The sequence below is a fragment of the Sceloporus occidentalis genome, unplaced genomic scaffold (genome assembly GCF_023333645.1).
Source record: "Sceloporus occidentalis isolate IW3139 unplaced genomic scaffold, rSceOcc1.0.p SCAF_3, whole genome shotgun sequence".
NCBI lineage: Eukaryota > Metazoa > Chordata > Lepidosauria > Squamata > Phrynosomatidae > Sceloporus > Sceloporus occidentalis.
Genome location: NW_028316983.1, coordinates 222994397 through 223016830, shown reverse-complemented (window position 1 = coordinate 223016830; position 22434 = coordinate 222994397). Strand labels below are relative to the sequence as shown.

Here is a 22434-nt window from a genome sequence, read left to right as displayed (position 1 = left end):
CTCCACCATGCTGAGGCCCAGAGGAAGATTAAAGGCCTTCCCTTCATCTTGGCTGTTATCACCCTGGCCTTGGAGAAAGAAAAGAATCTTGGAGAAAGAAAAGAATGGCAGTAGCTGCGGACTTGATCCCCTTCCCCAACGCCCTTCTATTCTCCTTTTGTGTCATGCCTTTTTCGATTGTAAGCCTGAGGGCAGGGAACTGTCAAATTAACAGCCGCTCTGAGATCCTTTATTGCTGAAGAGTGGGGTATAAATACTCGAAATAAATAGATAAACAGGTTTAAAATCAAATTATGATTTCTGAACATGATATTTTGTCCATTTTGGAGTCAACAGAAAATGTGTAGGTGCTATGTCTGAGCCAGACAACTGTCATTAATCATCTCTATAATTGTTGCACTTTCTGAGGTCTTGTAAACCTCCATTTTACAAAGGCCTCAAACTGGCAGAAAACATTTTAGCAGTGGATGCATATTTCACCCATTTGTCTGGTCTGATTTACGCAACTTCTCCATAACTAGTTCTCCCCAGACATGTTTTGTAGATTCTGTATTTGTCAATCCATTTGAAGTGCTAAGACGTTGCTGTGTGTGTGGTATGTGTTGTTTACCTTCAAGTCATTTCCAACTTATGTTGCTAGGATGAAATTGTTTGGTCAGGTGTATTAAAGCAGTTGCCAGCTTGTCTTTGGTTTAGCTAAGCTTAAAAGGGGGCAAAAGACCGCCATGATCTGCCACTCACGTAGCTTCATAATAAGTATCTTTTTCACCATGCAAAATGAATCACAATGTGTGCCCTGTTTATTTTGAATTGAATTGGTGGTTAATAGGTGGTTATAATTGAAGATAAATTTATTTTGGAGCAGATTTTGGATCATCTGGGTGGGAAATTAATTAGGGATAATGGGCCAATTAATTAAATTGATTTGGATCAAAGGTATGGTGCACATTAATTGAAAAATTATTTGAGGTGATTTGGATGGGAAGTTAATCAGCTTATTTTCTGTGAAATGTGAATTCAATTAATTATTTTTCAATTTGCATACATGTATATAAATTAGCATGCACAAATTTTATGTGGCTAGCATTGCCTTCACCTAGGTGTAACCTTTTATGTCCATTTCTTGATTAGACTGCTATAACATGTTCTGCGTTGAGTGGCCACTAAAAATTATTTTAAAGCTCTATCTAGGGTAAAACATGGTAGCCAAATTAATGTTTTGCATGTGCTTTAGAGAGGATATGTCACCAGTCTTGAAAGTACACTGAACTTTCATCCCCCCCCCCAAACTCAGGCACGTTACAGACCGCCATAAGGGACGTCCTCAGGACGTCCTAGGTTTAAAAAGGGGCGTCACTTCTTGACGCCCCCAAGGCTAATACGTCCTGAGGATGTACAAGATGGCAGCGCCCCATCTACATGGGGGCTGCCATGATGGCGTCATGAACGCGCCGCCTCCAAACGAGGCGGTGCGGACGTGATGCCATCGCGCCGCACAAGGGCACTTAGTGCGCCTTTTCATCGGCGCAGGAAGGAGCTCCAAAACGGAGCTCCTTCCTGGTCTTGCATCGCTGGTGCAGCCTTTAGATGGCTGCACCCAGCAACACAGAGGAGAAAGGGGCCAAGCGGCCCCTTTCTCCTCTTCCCCGCTGCCGCGGGGTGTCCTTGGGGCCTGAAGCCCCAAGGACACCCCTTTCCAGGCCTCGAGGAAGTGGCCTTTTGCCGCTTCCCCACGGCCTGGAAAGCGGCGGATCGAGGCCTCAGCAGCTGCCATTCTGGCCACTGAGGCCGCGATCCAGCGGGGAAAGGGGCGGGTGCAGACCACCACTTTTCGGCGGTCTGTAACGCACCTCAGTTTACAGTACTCTCATTGAGCTACCAAGTCTTAAAATGTACTCTCTTTTTTGATCAAATTACCAGCTTGGTAAATGAAGGGAATGCTGTGGACAAAATATATTTTGATTTCAGTAAGGCCTTTGACAAGTTCCCCATGACATTCTTGCAAACAAGCTAGTAAAATGTGGGCTAGACAAGATAACTGTTACACGGATTTGTAATTGGTTGATCAGCCGAATCCAAAGGGTGCTCCACAACGGCTCCTTTTCATCCTGGAGGGAAGTGACCACTGGGGTCCCACAGGGCTCTGTCCTGGGCTCAGTGCTATTCAACATCTTTATCAATGACTTGGATGACAGAATGGGGGCATACTTATCAAATTTGCAGATGACACCAAACTAGGAGGAGTAGATAATACCTCTGAGGACAGGATCAAAATTCAAAATGACCTGAATAGATTAGAAAGCTGGGCCAAAGCTAACAAAATGAATTTCAACACGGAGAAATGTAAGGTGCTGAAGTTAGGGTGGAAAAATGAAATGCACAGATATAGGATGGGCAACACCTGGCTGAATGAGACTATGTGTGAAAGGGATCTAGGAATCCAAGTAAACCACAAGTTGAACATGAGTCAACAGTGCGATGCAGCAGCTAACAAGGCCAATGCGATTTTAGGCTGCATCAATAGTAGTGTCTAGGGAAGTAATAGTGCCACTCTATTCCGCTCTGGTCAGGCCCCACCTGCAATATTGTGTACAGTTCTGGGCACCACAATTTAAAAAGGATGTGGAGAAACTGAAGCGTGTCCAAAGGAGGGTGACCAAAATGGTGGAAGGGTCTGGAAACCATGTCCTATGAGGAAGGACTTAGGGAGCTGGGGATGTTTAGCCTGGAAAAGAGAAGGCTAAGAGGTGATATGATAGCCCTGTTTAAATATTTGTAGGGATGTCATATTGAGGAGAGAGCTAGCTTGTTTTCTGCTGCTCCAGAGACTAGGAGCAATAGATGCAAGTTTCAACAGTGTAATACACTCCCTCGGACTGTAGTGGAATCACCTTCCTTGGAGGTCTTTAAACAGAGGCTGGATGGCCATCTGTCGGGGATGCTTTGATTGAGAGTTCCTGCATGGCAGGAGGTTGGACTGGATGGCCCTTGCGGTCTCTTCCAACTCTATGATTCTATGAAATTACCTGGGATCAGAATGTGAAATGTCAACTGCCCTTGTAACAGCCTACCCAGAAACTGAGATCATATGTAGAGGCTCCATTGTGTGTTCCACCAGTCCAAGAACTAAGTTGTTGATTACATGAGAAATAGCTTTCTCTGGAGCAACAACACAGTTGTGGGACTCTCTCCATGGGGAAGTTAAAACTGGCTTGAGTTGCTTGTTGTATTGTTGTGTGCTTTCAAGTTGTTTCCAACATCATAGGGTTTTCTGGACTGAGAATGTGTGACTTGCCCAAGGTCACCAATAGGTTTCAATGGTTCAGCTGGGAATCAAAGCCCGATCTCCAGAGTCATAATCCAACACTCAAACTACTACACCATGCTACTGCATGAGCTTCTAGGAGATGATAAAACTATATTATTCTAGGAGGTGATAAAACTGTACTGTTTCATCTAGTTTTTAAAACTGACTAACAAATTATTTAGTTTTGTTTTTTAATTGTAATACATTTAATTGTACATAATTTGGAGAGCACCAGTAGTATGAAACTGTACAATCAATAAATGAATGAATCATTGTAATGTCCTATCGTATGCTAGCTAAATAAATCTTTGCTTATTTCGTTATTCTCTACATAACCCTCCCTTCCCTTCTCCAAATTCAAACAATGCATCATGATTTAAGTTCTTATTTCCAATCTGCAGGGGACATTGTCCTTTCTTAAAAGGAAGAAAGAATTGTCAGCCAAATACAAAGAACAAGTATTGGCAGTCTTAGAGTAGCTGGGCTTTACAATACTTAGCACCAATGAAACCCTAAATGGGAGGGGAAGAAAGCCACACAAAATCCAGGTGAGTAAGGATTCACAGTGCTCAGGGTGTAGAGAATGCTGACAGAATATTAAGAGTGCAGAAGAGAAAACCAGATAGCAGATAGCAGGGAGAATGGCTAGAGTGACAGGAAAAGGCCTTAGGGGGAGGTAGACTAGGGTTGATTGATATATTAACATTGCTGGGGGAGGGCTTCTTTTTATTTTACAGAGTTCCTCAACATCCTGATAAAAATCACCATTAAGTCTCCTTTATCTTACATTCTTACGTAATCTTACATTCTTATGTTAGAAATTATTGTTTGCTACAGAAGTTAATCTTTGCTTATTTCATTCTTTCATGCAACAATGACAATGTTCAAAACCTTTCTCTCCAGTGGGCAGGTGTTACATATTTTGGGGCTTGATTTTCACACTGCAAGTATGTTGGTTTTTTGCAAAAATTATGTATACTGTAGGTTTTGCCGAAAAAATATTCTATTTTGTGCAAATTAGTGTTTTTATACAAATATAATAAAAATGAAAAGCAAAGCAACTAAAAGTCTTTTCACTCTTCCACAGGAGGGAAAACCTTGTAGTGGCTATTGTTCAATGAGGTATTCTTAATGAGGCACCCTTTCCTCACTGATGACAAGAAAATGTGCAAATATGCTTTACATCCCTGTTTTCTTCTGACAGGGGAATCTACTAAAATATTTTGTTCCCATAACAAAGTTACCACTCCTCATTGACATGTTTTCGAATTGCCTGAAGGCAGTTGAAAAACTCATTTAGATTCCAGGAATTAATTTTGGTTCCTATGAGGTAAAACTAACAAAATCATTACAATATTAGCTGCAACAAAGATGTCTATTCTGTATACTTGGAAAAAGGAACATAAATGATGGACAAAATGGACTGACCTCTACCAATACAAGCTCACTTGTTGGCACCCCATAGATCTTAATATTTGCCCTAACAGGGTTCCCACCTTTTCATCTCTCCTTTGTTACCTAGGCTAATACAGCTATGTATAATAGGCAGATGTTCAACAAACAGAATTTTCTTCATCGCATTTGTCCAACAGGTGAACAATCTGACACTCAAACCTGTCCAAAATTCGTTTCTGATCTAGATTAATCCCATTTATTCAAAAGGGGAGTTGAGGATGGGGAAAAGAATCGAGAATTTGATTTTGCTTAAATAACACAGGAGCAGCAAAACTTCTACTGACTCTGCAGTGATGGGACAAAGTCACTAATGTATCCACCACCACACCACATACTCCAAGGCACCCATTGAGTAGTAGCAAAAAAGAATTCCAGTTCTTCCTCGTTTTTATTTACTGTGAAACATTCAAAATCATAGTTCTGCTAATATGAATTCCAATGCAAATATGGTGCAAAAGTGACATATAGCACCCCTGAGTACTGTACGAAGTATTACACTTAGGTGTTAGACCCTATTACAAATAGGAATTGGCCAGAAACCAAAAATAACCTGCATTTTTTAAATTGCTTTTATCATACAATGAACAGACCCAGAAGTGTGCAACATGCCTACTCTGTAGTTTATAGTCCTACTTCAATAGTATGGTTAGAGAGCTATTCTCAAATATAGTTGCTTACAAAAGCTTTGCAATATCATCCACTATTAATATTGCAGACAAGAGGTAAGGCCTGCTTACAATTAAGATTGCCAGATAAGATCTTGGATGGGCCCCCTTTAATCCTTAACAGATCTCTGAGGAGGAGGATGTACCATAGAGCTCTGTCAAATGGGACAAAGATATGTAACCTTCCTCATCTTCCAAATCCCAATTTTCAGACACAGCCATTCCTTCCCAACACAGCTATTGACTGATGGTGTACAGAGGGGCAGAGGGGCACAGAGAAGCACCTGACTCTGACAGGGTCCAGCAACAAAAAAAGAGCTAGGTGTTCCTCTGCACGCATGCACACTGGTCCCCCTGTCCTGGATCCAATCGGCAACTCTACTTATAGTTCCCTGAGATTATCTCCCAGGCCAGACTAAGCATTTGGTTGCATAAAGAAAACCTATGCACCAACTAGTTGCATGCAGACTGGTTGTTTAAAAATTGTTCCAAATCTACCTCTACAACTGCACATAAAATAAGATCCACATTAGAGAAATGCATGACTTTGATGATATTTGGGGGGGGGGGGGGGTCATCTTGCCTGCTCAGATGATGTGCACAGAAACCCACACAAACAATGCACCGAAATATTTTAGTACAGGGCCCACTTGTTTATGTTAGTATTTATATTCAGCTAAGAGCATTTACACCTATATACTCCCCTCCAAAAAAATAAAAAGGAATCACCCTGCAGAAGGAGATATCAATAGACTAATGGAATAATCTGTAGAGATAGAGAGAACCAAAGGAACATCTGTGAGTCAGGGAGAGGGAGCTTGCCAGCTTTCTGTTCATCCCATCTGCTACTACTTCTTTCACTGTGGGACCCCTTCAAGTGCATGTGAGTGTCTATTTGCAGAATTAAGCTCCTGGCCAGGAATCTCATTCAGGTTCACCTGCTGTTTTGGCATCAGCTAATTGAGCTGGTGGGACTCCTGCAAGGGGCAGACATGCTATCAGATGGATCACCTGCAAAGATACTTGCCCTTTTATGGGAGCCACCTCAGAGGTAGCACATCCTGTCCTGTCTTGTCCTGATATTGTCCTACATGAACTTGCTCACACTCTTCTCTTGCTTCTACTATCTACATAAGCATGTCTGGTGGGAATATGGGAAAGGACTTTCTTGGTGACTACTTCCAGGCTTTGGAACTCCCTCCCTAGAGGGGCTAGGATAGATTCTTCCTTGCTGTCTTTTTGCCTACAAGTGAAAAGTTTTCTATTCCAAGAGACTTTTAGGATCTGGCTATATGGGTTTTCAATTGTACAGTGGGACCTCGGTATCCGCTGACTTTGCCATCCGTGGATTTGAGCATCTGTGGACCTCAAGCCTGCGCTATTCCCAATGGAAGACTTCAGTCCCATTGTCCACAATGATGGCACGGCTGCATGGCCGTACCGCCATTGGGGCAATGGGATCTGAGCATCCATGGATTTTGGTATCTGCAGCAGAGGTTCGGAATGGATCCCCTACAGATACCGAGGGCCAACTGTATGCAGTTTTATTGAATTTTATCTTTTGTCTTTTATGGGTTTGTTTTAAATTGTTCTAATTCTTTGGATAGTTCAATTGTATTTTACCTTACTGTTTGTATGCTTTTACTTAGTGGTTTTAAAAGATGCCTTATGTCTACATTATGGGGGAAAGGTGGGATATAAATGAACAACAACAACAACAACAACAACAACAAGAACCCCAATGTTTGCAGAAATAAATAGATATTCTGTTAAGGGAGGGGTTATTCCATATTGCAATGTGTTTTTTCTTTCTTTCTTTCTTTTTTGCAGTTCTCATGTTCATTTTAAAACTGCTTATCAACAGTTTATCGTTGTTTTGACAATCCACAATAGGATAATTTGTTGTTGTCTGTATAAACAGGATAGGAAGCAAGCAGTTCAAAGATGTATGTAGCATTCACTACCTAGATGTAATGTGTAAAATCAGACTATTATTTCAGAGAAAACTGAAGCTGGCGGATTTGTTTAACATCCAGAACTATATGAAATATCAGGGACAACCTCTGAAAATTACTCCTGGTCTTATAAAAACAGATGGGAGTTGTTTTTATGTAACAAAGAGGTTTCTACACACAGCAACCTGAGAGACAAATAGAAGCTATATGTACATTTTCTAAAGAAAAGTTAGAAATGGTCAAATTCTCCTCTTTTCACAATGTCCACATCATGTTCTTGCTATTATAGAGAATCCCAAACACATGATTCAAACATGCTTTCCACATAACAGTTTGACTCCAATGTTTCTGGCCAACAAAAGAAAAACTCTTTTTCTATTTAGATGCTTAATTCAAAACTGCAAGTAACCTCACAAACGTTTTCAGCCTAACGGAAAATGTACTAACTGGATTCCCCAAAAATAAAACATACATGCTTATATACTTAGATACCGTCATATATTTTTACATGTGTAATTTTAAAACTCTTTATATTTATGCCCTTAAGAGTCTTGGGTGAAACATCTAATCTGTGTTTGCCAAGTTATTGTTTAAAAGATTGGGATTGGGACTGAGAAAAATTCTTGATATGCACAAATTTTTCCTTTTTATTACTTCAAAATTTAGGACAAAAACATCTTATGGCAGCCTCTCACACTTTTAGTCATAGATATTTGTGAACTCATAACACTATCAACAGCAAAATGAAATCTCAGAACTATTCCTTGTAAACCTATATCTTACCTTGTTTGAGCGTAAAGACACTCTTCCTCCACAACGTGCACAGAATTTAGTTTGGCAATAAGAACAATTATGGCCACAGCCATCGGCAAATTTTGTTTTGTGACAGATACCACAGGTTGGAGCATCACTCTTCTGCTCCTGTTGCTGCTGTGATTCTTCACCCATCTTTTTCACCTGTTCTTTGTACATTTCAAACTGCTGATGTAATTTCCTGCAGAGGAAAACAGAAGTTTTATAATATTCAAGTAAGTATAAGAAAATAGGACTATCATCTGATTAAGTTACATTTTACGTATTTAACAATTTTATTAACATTTTTAAAGATTTAAAACTGAACTACGTTACACTTGTGCAATTCTTTGACACTGGGATACAATAATGTAACATACTTTAAGAGAGCCAGTGTGGTGTAGTGGTTTGAGCGCTGGACTATAACCAGAGCCTAAGACTAGAAAACAGGGTTTGAATCACCACTCAGCATGGAAACCCACAGGGTGATCTTGGCCAAGTCACACTCTCTCAGCCTCAGGAGACAAAGGCAAACCTCTTCTGAACAAATCTTGCCAAGAAAACCCTGTGATAGGTTTACCTTGGGATCTCTGCAAGTTGGAAACAACTTGAAGGCAAACAACAATGCATCATAGTTTAAGAAGAATCTTAACTTCAAGCCCTCCCTTCATCCACCATCTTGAGGGGGAGAGAGGCAGGCTAGCTCCAAGAAGCCAAGTCCTCCCTCCAGTCCATCTGCCTTGGTCCAGGCTTCGGAGGTAGAGAAGAACTGCTGGCCCTCATCCTTTTGTGTCATGTCTTTTTAGATTGTAAGCCTGAGGGCAGGGAACCGCTTAATTAAAAAGATTGTATGTACAGCGCTGTGTAAATTTACAGCGCTTTATAAATAAAGGTTAATAATAATAATAATAACTCCTTTTTTCTTCCTAAAGTGTCACCTCAGAGCCCCAAATTGCAAAGAATCAAGGCCAAGCTATCAGTGGCAGCTAGTGGTCCCTAAGTCATTAGGACAGTGAATCTACTCTGAAAATAACTATCCAAGATGTTGAACACTGTTCCCCAAACAGGTTCAGTACCTTGGATAACACTTTTAAAGTCTGGATTAAAACCTGGAGTTGGTTCATCATCCCACTGAACTAGAAGCCACCAACAGCAATGGAAAGCTAGAAGTTGAAGAAGATACCAAATAAAGATACCAGAGTTACATAGGGAAATACCTTCTGCCCTTGAAACTAACAGCTCACACATTAAGGATGTAAATATGCACACCATCACAACTGGCCAATTCAGTGTGCAGGTGGGCTCAGTGCAAAAGAAACAGATTTATCTATGCTATTCACAGAGTAACAAGGTGAGGTGAGACCAGAGAGGAGTTATGAAATAGTTGACCATATATCCCATACTGTTCCTCTAGTCACTGCTGTAAAAAAATAATTAGTGCATGTTATGAGTCTAATTAGATTACTAATATGAGAAGGATACTAGAATGAGATCCCATAGGTCATAATTTATTAGGCACTCCAAAATGAATGGATTATTTTCATCTGTGAAATACCCATACCTGAACTAATGCTTTGATGAGAAAAGAGAGGGGCTAAAACAAGTGACAAGTAAAAGTGACAAGAGACTAAGTTTAAGACCTCAATGGAAAATTACAAACAAATATCACTAGGTCTAAATGGTTTCTATCTGCAGAGCTCTTTTGGGACCCATATACAGTCAGCCCTCCTTTTCCGTGGATTTTTTATCCACAGCTTGAAAATATTCCCAAAAAGTATAAATTCCAAATAGCAAGCCTTGATTTTCCATTTTATATAAGAGACACCATTTTCCTCTGCCATTATATTTATTGGGACATGAGCATCCACAGATTTTGTTATCCACAGTGGGTCCTGGAACCAAACCCCACCAGATAACCAGGTCCCACTGTACTGTTTAATATCTAAACAGAACCACTAGGAGAGGCCATCTGGAGTTTAGGGGGTCTGGTGTCAACAGTATGCTGATGACACCCAACTGTATCTCTCCTTCCAGCTAACTCCAAGTAAGCTATGTCTGTACTAAAGCAGTGTCAGTAATGGGTAAACAAACTGAAAATCCAGACAAAGCTCCTAGTCAGCCATAAAGCAGATCAGAGAAGATGGATTTAATGTATGTTGGATAGGATTACATTCTCTCTAAAATCTCAGTTTCACATCTTGAGCATACTCCTAGACTAAGATCTGAGTTTGGATTTCCAGGTTTTGTTATCTGCCTACCTAAAAGTAGTGCACCAGCTGCACCTGTTCCTGGAGATGTCAGATCTGGCTATGGTGACCAAATGCCTTGATTATATCCTGGTTGGATTACTATAACACACTCTGTGTAGGGCTGTCATTTGGAACTGTTCAGAAACTTCTGCATGACCAAAATACTGCAAAGTCTGGAATTCCCTTCCTCAAGAAGTCCAGCTCCTCTCCATTGTTTTTCCACCAGCAGGAGAATTCCTTTTTTTTTATTGAGCGAGGCATTTGGTTTTTAATATGTTGCTGAAGATGAAACTTTTAATGTGGTGATGATGCTGTGTTTCTATTTTATTATGTGGTAAATGTGCTTTTTAAAACTGCCTTTAAATTGTGTTTTTAATTAGTGTTTTTAAAACAGAACTCATGTTTAATTACGTTTTAATTTTATTAATAATGTTTTACTTGTACTGTATTTTTAAATGGTAGTAAGCCATCTTGAATCCTGTGCTGGGAGAAAGGTAGGAAAATAGGTAGGTAGGTAGGTAGGTCGATAGATCGATCGACAGACAGACAGACAGATAAATTGGCTGAACAGCTTGAAGGGATATTGAAAGAGGGAGCACACAGGATGAGGAAAATATTTTCTGATATATTGGAAGAAATCACTTTTATAACCCAAGCATATTCCAGATCAAATCAAAGGGAGCTTTCCTATTCAAACAGAGTGACCAGATATCCTCCTTCCCCAGAACATGTCCTACATTTCAGCCTTCTGTCCAGGAGGAATTTCAAAATATCCTCCATTTTGACCATGCCATAAAGGCATGAATTTATCTAGTTTTTAGCTTTTATTTTGTAATGTCCTACATTTTCCCTGAATGTCCTACATTTTGCAATGCCTTGTCCTCCTTTGTGATTAGGAATCTGGTCACCCTGCATTAAAAGGGTTTTTTTTTTTTTAATTATTAGAATCCATGTTTCTTACTCCTTCCAGTATGTCATCACTTTTCATTATTAAACACTCCCGTCTCTTTGAAGTACTCTTTTATCTCTAGCATAAGCTATGAGTCCTTCAGAAAAAGCTCTACTTCAGTACAGTGCTGTATGATTAAAGAAAATGGTTTATTTCTCCTTGTTTCCTTAAATGTTGCCATAAACATCATTAATGAAGAATATAGGCTATGAGTATAGGTTTTAACCTGTTCAGTTAATGAATCATGTTCAAACTTTGTCCTCACTGATATGAAAGCATCTTTCAACTATTTGCAAAAAACAATTGAGAAACTAGGCTTTTCTTATAACGTTTGCCTACACCAGGGGTAGGCAACCTTTTTGAGCCAGGGGCCAGGTTGCTGTCCTTCAGACAACTGGGGGGCCGAAGCCAAAAAATAATTAATTAAATAAATAAACCGGGACAAATGTAGGACAACATTCTCAAACATTCTCTTAAAAAAGTGGAGGACACGCAAAAAAAATTTGCTGATTTTTTAACAAATGTTAATATAAATGCATGTTGCTGAGGCGTCTATAGACAATTGCCCCCCTTGCCCCTGCGTGCGAGAGGCCAAAGGCCCCGGCGGCAATTGGTGGCAGGACCAGGCTGGGGCCAGTCCCAAGACCTCACCGGGCCGCATCTGGCCCGCAGGCCACAGGTTACCTACCTCTGGCCTACACTATTTGTTAACTTCATAATTACAACTTTGTATCTGAGTTCTCCTCCAAAATGCATTCAGTAAACAATATTTCTAATTTATTTCATGCAGTGGTGAAGCTATCAAAGTGACACAATCTTTTAAATACAATGGTGTAAAATTAATAAAAACTAACATTGTTAAATTACTGATGTCTGCAATTTCAGGGAACATGAGATTGTGTACAATAGAGAGTACCCATCTTTTTTGAAGCCACTCAAAGAATTTGCTACTACTGGGAAGATATTAACTACACAAGTAATTGCAGAATTAACTTTCTGTGAGACTTCACCTCACGTGACGAAAATAAACAAGTGCCAAATAATAGATCCGTCTACCTTAACTCAGAAATATAACACCCCTGGACATTACACTATCAGGATTAGAACGAGTTCATTCCACATTCATGAGAGTGTTCAATTATTAAGTAACTTGTATCCTTTTACTGCTGCAACAGTATTGTTCTTACTTGATGGCTTTCCTTTTTAATGAATAGGAGAGAAGCATGGACAATACTGGGTGTGCCAGTGTAGTCAGGGATCAGGAGTGTTTACCACTCCATCATCTAATCTTACACTGTTGAGGGCTGTGTATGTGTGACAGTAGAAAAAAAAGAAAGGCCTGGAGTTAGCTATACATGATACTTTAGCCACTGCTGGCCTCTGTTTTTGCCATGCTGATAATATATGACTTAGTGCAGCAGTGTCTTAAAAGTCTAGTCTTAAAAGTCTAAGTAAAGAATTAGGCTGTGGAAGTGAGATATGAAAGAGGCATACATAAAATGACATATTGACCAAAAAGAAAAAAAAAATTCTATAGACAGCAAGCCAGGCTGTCACACTGCATAGAGAGGTGGGAGGCAAATATAAGCATAAATATGAATGTCTCCACCTGCTATATGTTATTCATATTGAAATAGCTGAAACACAGACACACAAGCTCACTTACCAAGCTGGTGAGTTTTTATACAGTGTGGCAAAGTGTGCATCTCCTGCCCTCTAACAAATAGATATATCATTATATATCATAAATGGCCAATTGACCTAATCTCACTCTCCCCCCCTTCCCCATTTCTTTTTAAAAGGGAATATAAACAAATATGCCCAAATGGACATCTCCATGAAATACCCATACTAGACATGACATTGTATGATGAAGAGGAAAAGCCACTCCACTAAACAAAAGGCTCTTGCTGCTCCAGTAAATATTTGATGGTTGGACACATACTTACAAAGAGGCCTGCACAGTTTATTCACTAATCAAGAGAAACATGGTCATGGTGTGTTACCAGATACATAATACACTAAGGAGTCTATCTTTCTATAAAATTAGGGGAATTTGGTAACATAACTTTTGGCCAATATCCTGTTTAATTGCTGGCAGAATGGAAATCCATACCAGAATGATAGTGCCATGCTTCTGCAGCCAGTGACTGCAAAATCTCAACTTGAAGGCATGGGAATGATATGGGAGGATGATTAGTATTTATTTTTTTCTGGCTGCACAACTGAAGCAGGATGGTGTCCAAGATCTCCACACTCTACTCCGGCCAATAACTGGACATGTAAGTATGCCCTAGTGCCCTCAAGCTAGGGTTGTGGGAGGAAAGAATCTAGCAAGGAGGTTCTCCTTCCATTATTGAAACAGAATATACCATATATACTCAACTATAAGTTGACCTCATGTATAAGTCAGTCAGGTTTTGAAGCCAAAATTATAGATTTTCGCCATGACAGAAAGGGCAGGGGGGAAAAAAACCTTTTTCTTTGGCAAATATATAAAGTATACAGTTCTATTAATAAAAAGGCCATTTTGTTTTTATTAATAGAACTGTATATTTTATATATTTGCCAAAGAAAAAGGAGGGCTTTTTTCTGCCCTTTCTGTTGTTTTATTGGCTTTTCTCCAGGGATTATTTTTCTCTGGTTTGGAATTTTGGAAATTTTATTATCAATACATATTCACCCTTAGCATTTATAGATTTTTCAGTGGGGTATTTATACCCTTTCAGATACTACATTGTTTTTTTGCTCCAGGGTGCTGTTATCTCCTTTAATATATATTTTTTGTCAGAACCCTTCGGTTGTTTTTTTTAGTTATTATCTTGGGTTTTTTCGGTTATAGGGACTTCGGTTGGTTTGTTTTTTTCTACATGCTTACATGTTAGCTATCTTGAAGTTAATGGGATAAGGGGAAGTAGAAATATGGAAAAAACAAAACAGACTAAGAAATTGGCAAAGCCAGTTGAGGACTGTAATATTTCCAACAGGTTCACTCCTTCATGCAATTCAGGATTTCAGAATTGGGTCAGAGAAGCACAGACTAACCCACTTCAGGACTTCTAAGAGACAGGCAATGGAAAGTGGATATCTTGTTATATACAAGGAGGAAATGCTGAATAAAACTGTCTCAACTAAGCTTTGTCTGAATCCAGATGCTTATTTCTAAGAGTACCAGACCTATAACAACAATAGTGGTTGCTAGAAAACTATCTACAGTGGTCAAGATTTAAAGTTCTACAATTCAGTACTGTGTTGCTCATGTTGCTTTTGGAAGAAGAAGCCAGAACTCCAGCAGGTGGAGCTTGTACATTATTAGTAAAAATACTGCAGTCCTAACACACATCTGCAGCCCAATCTTATGCACAGTTACCAAGATACCAAGCCCCGAGTTGGCTTACTACTGGGCAAATCAGAACTTGGATATAATACATTACAAGTAATTATGTTGCTTGTAAAGAGAATGTAACTATGTTCTCAATTTTACATAATAATGTTAGTGTTTTATTGTTATTTTTTGTCATTAATACTTTTGACTGAGGGACATTTGGAAAAAAGTTTTGGCATATAATCTAAAAAGCAATTTAAAACCTTACATTAGTAATGTATTTTCCATAATATAATGAGCAGAAGTAATGTTGACATTATAAAGCTTATTAAAAGAAATGACTACCAATTATACATTAGTTTTAAAAAATAATTTTCTAAGCATGCATACAACCGTCTAATTAAAAATAATAATAATTGTAAACCACTCTGAGAGCCTTTAGGGCCGAAGGGCAAGGCATAAATACCGTAAATTTTAAAAAAAACTGTCACTTTAATCTAGCAACTTTCAGAACAGGCCCAAGCACAAGGCTCTCACACTGGAACACACTGCCAATGGAGTAACATCAAAGAGGACATAGCAAAACCTAAGATCTGTATTTATGTATTTATTTACTGTAAGTATTTATATCCTGACTTTTCTCCAATGCTCTCAAAACCATCACTGAATATCCAGTGTATTAGATTTATTTTCTTATCATTTCTCCAATACACACTGGTTGACTGGGGACAGGGGAAAATAGCAAGTACTACAAGAAGGCTGGGCAACAAGTGGTCATCAGCCACATGCAGCTCCCAGTACATACACCTTTGCTGCCATCAAACTGATTACTGCAATGGCAGCTAAAAAAACCAACCTGTATTACTGATTTAAATCAAAATACAGGAAGGAACTTTAAAGCAGATACAGGCTTTTGGAAATTGAGTCATACTCGTACACCTCATGTACTGTTAAGGAAATACCCCCCAGACTTGCAGTAGTTGCCCACTTCAATGCTGCATTGGGCTGTCAAAGCACAGGGTGTTCCCCATACACGTAAAAGTCTCTGGAAAATATGCTCAATGTGCACCATACTTTTACTGATCTGTTAAACACAGCTTCTTCACATGAATAAATCATTTCTACTAGTTATAAAGCAGCTTTGTATGGTATATGTGTACAGACATTGCCTTCTGGAATAGCAGGGCCCCTCCATCTTTGCATACAGCTGTGCTGTTGTTGTTGTTTTTTAAACCAGCAGTTTGAAAGACCATTAATATTTGTGTACAGAGGGGCTGTAAATGTGCAACTTATATGCAGTGAGCAGATATTAGTATAAGAAATTTCATTATATTACACTGAATTGAATTGTCCCAACTAATCAGAGCACAACCATCCTCTTTGGTTACTGACCCACAGACATATAGTTCCAACTCTGTGCTATCAATATAACTTTGAGACTTTGATCTGCATACTAACATTCAGCAATTTATGAGTTGCAAAAGTCTGCTCTCCTATTGGTTCTATACACATCTGTGAGATTAGTTCTCTTTCTTTTATTTACACTGAAACACACAAGATAAATTTTAAATTGATACATGTTTAGTTTTTTGTGGGTTTTTCGGGCTATGTGGCCATGTTCTAGAGTTTCTTCCTGGCGTTTTGCCAGCATCTGTGGCTGGCATTTTCAGAGAAACGTCAGAAAGAAACTCTTCTAGAACATGGCCACATAGCCCGAAAAACCCACAAAAAACTATGGATGCCGGTCATGAAAGCCTTCGACTCCACATTGATAAATGTTTCTTTCCTATTTTGTACTTTACTTTGCACCAGTTTCCAAATGCAACAGTAAAAGACACTATTCTGTTAAGTGGGGGGGAAATATTGTCATCACAAAGATGACAAAAAACATTTATTTCCTCTTTCATGCCATTAGAAATACCTCAGAGTATATATTTCATAAGAAGGAAATAGGGGAGAAGGATTTCCTGACCAAACTGTCTCCCTGGGCAAAGACATATGACCACTTGCCACAACTCCTAAAACACTCACAACAGGTTGGTTAGATTGATTTCTTTCACTTTGTTTGCATCTGCTCTACAGAAATAATGGTATTTGACACTACTTTAACTGCCATGGCTCAATACTATGGAACCCTGGGATTTGTAGTTTATTGTGGCACCAGAGCTCTCTGACAGAGATGGCTAAATATTTCACAAAACTACAAATCCCAAAATTCCATAGCATTGAGCCATGGCAGTTACAGCAGTGCCAAACCACATTATTTCTGCAGTGCAGATGCAGCCCTTGTCATGGTTTTGGCTAGGACCCAACCGCTGTCAGAGTTAAGTGAATCCGAGTTTCAGAAAGAGCATAACTGATCCAGAAATACCTGTATTCTCTAGGAAGAACACAGAATAAGAGCTTCTCACTTTCCTATTGACAGCCATCTTCTACCTACAGTTTTCAGAAAATAGATTTCAATTGATTGATCCTTCAGTTATATCCATTGTTCCTTTGGTGTTTTCACTGCAGAATATGTTGCTTTGCTCTTTTTTAGAAAACAGGACTAGAGATGTTATCTTGTATAGCATCATGAGAAAGACATAAAAATAACATAAAACTTATGTATCCTCTAACTGGAAATATCAGCATGAATATCAGCATGCTCACGTAGGACCTTCCATTTTTCTCTTATAGAGAACCAGCATTTTGTAGTGGTTTCACCATTGGATTACAACTTTGAATACCAGGGCTTGATTCCATACTCAGCTATGAAGACCCACTGGGTGATCTTGGGCAAATCACATTCTCTCAGCCTCAGAGGAGGCAAAGGTAAATCCACCTTGAACAAATCTTGCCAAGAAAACCCTGTAACAGGTTCATCTTAGAGTTGCCCTAAGTTGGAAATAACTTGAAGACACACAACAACAACAACCGCAACAACTTTTGCTTACAACATGCTTGCATCTCAAATGTATTTCAAATGTTGTTTTTAGAAATGTAATGTTTACCAACAAATAACACACTACATGTAGTTCTGTTACACAGTACTGGGTAGGATTCTGCTGGTGAAATGACATGTATCAGAGGCACCAGAAGGGGGGCAATTCCCCTCTAGTACCTTCAAAAACTACTCGAGGGGTGGCTGCCCAACCTTGTAGAACAAAGCAAATGGCATGAGGGAAGAAAGAAGAGCATCATAGACTAATAGATTCTGTGGAAAGAGCCCATAGGCCAAGTTCAGCACCCTATTCAATGCAAAAAAATCTTTTTTGAAGACATCCAAAGAAAGAAACCCCACCCCCTCTAGGTAATGGAGCCCTGGTGGCGCAGTGGTTAAATGCCTGTACTGCAGCCATTCACTCAAAACCACAAGGTTGCGAGTTCAAGACCAGCAAAAGGGCCCAAGCTCGACTCAGGCTTGCATCTTTCCGAGGTCACTAAAATGAGTACCCAGACTGTTGGGGGCAAATTAGCTTACTTGCTAATTAGCTTACTTGCTGTTCACCGCTATGATCTTTGGAATAGCGGTATATAAATAAAACAAATTATTAAAATTAATTAATGGGTCCCACTGTCAAGCAGCTCTTACTGTCCAAAAGCGCTTTCTAATGTTCAATCAGAATATACTCACCTGTAACTTAAAACCATTAGACTTTGTCCTACCCTCTATGGCAGCAGAGAACAGCCCTCAGTATCCTCTCTGTGACAGCCCCTGAGGTATGATCTTACCTACTATTGACATGTCTAATCACCACACATACAGCTCAATATATGAAACAACACATACAAATCACATGTGTATAGATTTTCCCACACAACTGTGAACTTCTGCAAAAACACAAGCTCATATTTTACATACAGAGCCACATGTGACCAACTGAATATATACAGTACAGGCTTTCCTCAAATCTTTGATTGAACAAAGGGAGATCAGGACCAAGGACAGTGCATGCAAATCATACAATATTCCCTGTTGTTTTTTCATACACAGTAAGGCACCTGTATCTGCAGGGCTGTAGCAGAGATACATTCCAAGACTTTCAGCAGAAAATGAAAAAAGTGGATAGTAGCAAACCCTTTATTTTGACTACAGTATTCTCTCCACTTTTTAGTCATGGGTAAGTGTGAGCATCCTTCATGTGGGTGGAAGGCTGAAAAAAGTCATTATTAAATCAAAGGTACAACGTAGGCCAGTCCTTACTTATTTGGTGGGTAAAACTAACATTGAGAAATACAGGTATAAGAGCAGGAATGTCCAGTGAATGTTTAGTGTCATAGGCGGGTTACAAACCACAAAAAATTTTGTATTGAATACGTATTAAGGTTAGGAAGGGGTGGTGCTTCTGCACCCCCCTAACTCTAATACGTAGTCAATACGTACAATATGGCAGCACCCCTTCCACATGGGGGCCGCCATATTGACGTAGCAGACGCTGTGCATCCGCACGTCGCACGGCGCTTATGACGTCGCAAGTGCGCCATTGGCGCCTCGTGGCGTCATAACCGTGCCGCAGGAAGAAGCTCCATTTTGGAGCTTCTTTTTTGCTCCGCGAGGGAGTCGCGTGGTTTGGCTGCTGCGGCTCCCTCGCAGAGCAAACAGCAGCGCCGGGAGACCGCCGCAAAGCAGCGGTTTGTAACCCACCTTAGTGAGCATGACCAGTTGCAGAAGACCCTCCAGAGCACACCCACATGGCTCAGCACCTTCCAAAAGCATCCAACTTTCATGTTCTTGCAGAGTGAAAAGGGAGAGATCATCAAGTGCCATTGCCACTGTGTCTCCTCTGGCTGGCCCACCCCATTATACCTCTCTTTTCCTGCCTGGACCCTGACGACTGCGCCACCACCAGTGCTACTTCCTTCTTCCCTTAGGAATGTGAAGAAGCTGTTGAGAGGGCAGGGTATACAGGGTGATGGTGAGAGGTGAGCAGGGAAGGAGTGAGAGGGAGAGACATAGAGGAGGTAAAGAAGGCTAGTGCTGGCCCCTGCAATCACAAGTTTATTTAGATTCTAAGTGAACATCAACCATGCTAAAGCATGTATTAACGTGATGATTTCTTTATGAAGTTCCACTGTGTCAGTGGTGCTTTACAAACTACAAAGTAATGACTCCTTTTCTTATACAATCTATAAATCAACGCAAAGGAAAGGAAGGAATGAGAAGCAGGGAGAAAGAGAACAACGTGAGAGTATTTATTTAGGCTACCCATACTTAAGTTTAGTTACAATAGGATATGAGGAGTCAAGGGTGGATCCCATGTAAGGTAAACTTTGAGGAACAACCTAGAGGTACAAAGATACAGGGGTATTCTAGGAGGTAGTCATAGGTATAAGAAGCAATAAATGAGAAAGGGCAGAGGAAAAACTTTGGATAGCTGAAGGTGGTGGAAGTGGATGACAAATATCATAGGCCAGGATCTAACTAGGTATATGACCAGACAAACAGGTGGTTGGAGTTACGGCAATGGATCACTGAGCTATTAATTACTCTTCCTCTCCCACACAACTAGCCTTATGTTCCATTACCTTTCATGGGTATCTTTTAATTTTATGAAGTTTCAGCAACTCAATTAACACATCTGAAAGGATATATTGTGTATAGGAATTATTTAATAGTTCTAAAACATTGCCATAAGGTCATGTTTTGCGTCACAGGTTTGGTGGAAGTGGCTAGCATGTGTATCCTATCTCAAACACCCTGCTAATTTTCTCTTGGAAAGTTTCAACATAAATCATGACTTAAAGATTAAGACCTAAGTCACCATTCTGCATAAAATTATAACCTAACTTATGAAAAATCGCATACTTTAATCAAACATGTATTTTACATAGAACAAAAGAACAAAAATGTAACTCTGTATTCATTAGTATTGTGCATTCTCCTTCATTTTTTTCCTGTCATGTCCATATATGAATGCAGCATTACCAATTTCAATGGAAATTTTATGGGCTTTGAACAATGACATTTAGTGAAGTCAATAAGAATAAATTCAGAGGGAGTCAGAAACATTGCCACTGCCTTGCTAAATGAATAAGATCCAAACACAGTTGCATAGAATTATTTGCCTCAACTAGCTAGAAGAACATTGTATATACATATGACTCTGAATCAAAACCTGGTTTTTTACTGGTATAAATTTCTCTAAAGACAATAAACAAGTTGTAAAACCAATTACTTTTTCTAAATGTCTGGTACATACTTAGTATGTGGTAATGTGAAGATTCTTACATGACTATAACTGACTGTGTATCTACATACATAAATATAAATTGCTTTCAAAGCCTACACAAAGCTTTAAAAAAAATTTGGCTCAAGATACATGCCCCAGCCTGTGCTTACATGTGTACCAGATTGCTATGCTATGCCCTTTCATAAAGTCATGGACCTTTGTAAAGCTGCATGCCAATATTTGAAATAGACATATTAACGTTTGTAAGAGTACCATATATATGAAAAAAATACATCAAAGAAACCAGTAAAGGTTTGTACCCAAAGCAGAAATGCAACCATCCCAATTAAGAGAGTACTTGCGGATATCTTAGTACCTGAGAATAATTCACACCCACTAGTATATGTGTTTGACCATGCTAGTTTTTTGTCTTCTTTAGCCATCATATTAATAACATTATAGTAATTTATATTAGTATTCCAGAATAGTTATTAGGTTACTAATGTGTAGCCATATCTGATCTCAAAACAATTTTATGCCCCACTAATTTAAGAAAAATGTTAAACAATATCCTTATGAATGCTGTTTTTAAAATTCTTAATGCATAATTTTGCAATGGTAAAAAAAACTCTTAAATATGAATCTGCTAGCTTGGCCATATCTGTCACAATCATATTTTTAAACTAAAAGAATGAGGTATTTGTTCATATTGTTCTTCTCAAGGGGTAGCCATCTATGCATGACTCTAAGAAACAAAACAAAACAAAAAATCTGTGAAAGCCTTGCAACTTGAAAGGTATTGTAAAAGAATGACACAGTCATGATGGAAGCAAATATTTTGTCCAAACAAATATCTTAAGAATCCACACTACTTGAAAATTCAAGCTCTTCATCCATAGCAAGTATATCAACTTTGAAGAAGTTTTTATCATGGAATTCATGAGAGCTGGATTGACTCAGAGCAGGAGATGCTTCTGTAAACCAAACTGGAAGCTCAGTCAATGTTCCTTTGTCAATAGAAGATTTAAAAGCAATATCAGTTATACCTGTCCTATAAGTGATAACTGAGTAATAAGTCACACTGAGTTCAATGGAACTTACTCCACAGTAACTGGGCATAGAATTGCAGCCTTCATTTGTGAGAAGTTCTTTTAAGGATGTTATCTATCATTTAAACATACTCTTTGGTATGTTTTAATGCTACAGCAATACTAAGTCTATATATAGCAGCTTACTTACGTCTGGGGCTCCTTTTCATTTTGTTGTTTTTGCTGTGGCTGAAGAACGTTATTTACCAGCTCAGTGATTCCACTAAAGGGAAACCACCTGTTTAAATAAGCAAATAATGTGACTGAATAACCAAATAAAATCACACTAGCATAAATGATATCTTACCCAACAATAATAGTCATAGAAAGGCAGAAAAGCTACAGCCAATGGGAATGGTCACTGCAATTAAGTCAGCCACTAATAGGATGTAAGGGAAATAAAGATATACACTTAAATATTCCACAAGCAGGTAGCAAGAAACTACATCCAACTAAAATGTGGATGAAGTAAGAAGCTGCAGGCAGCTCTTACAAGC

The 22434-nt window shown here is 39.2% G+C and overlaps 1 protein-coding gene across 47 annotated transcripts in view; it reads right to left on the bottom strand.

The window, feature by feature from the left end:
• RIMS2 (regulating synaptic membrane exocytosis 2) overlaps positions 1–22434 on the bottom strand; it is a 454948-nt gene that overhangs the window by 384885 nt on the left and 47629 nt on the right. For 42 of the 47 annotated variants that reach the window (XM_089517761.1, XM_089517766.1, XM_089517768.1 and 39 more), the window contains exons 3-4: positions 22089–22175; positions 8166–8376 (exon numbers count right to left, since the gene is read on the bottom strand). In XM_089517761.1, the coding sequence (XP_089373887.1) occupies positions 8166–8376; positions 22089–22175 (298 nt within the window). The remainder of the gene's footprint in view (positions 1–8165; positions 8377–22088; positions 22176–22434) is intronic. The other 5 variants (XM_089517779.1, XM_089517797.1, XM_089517790.1 and 2 more) reach the window with 1 other exon arrangement.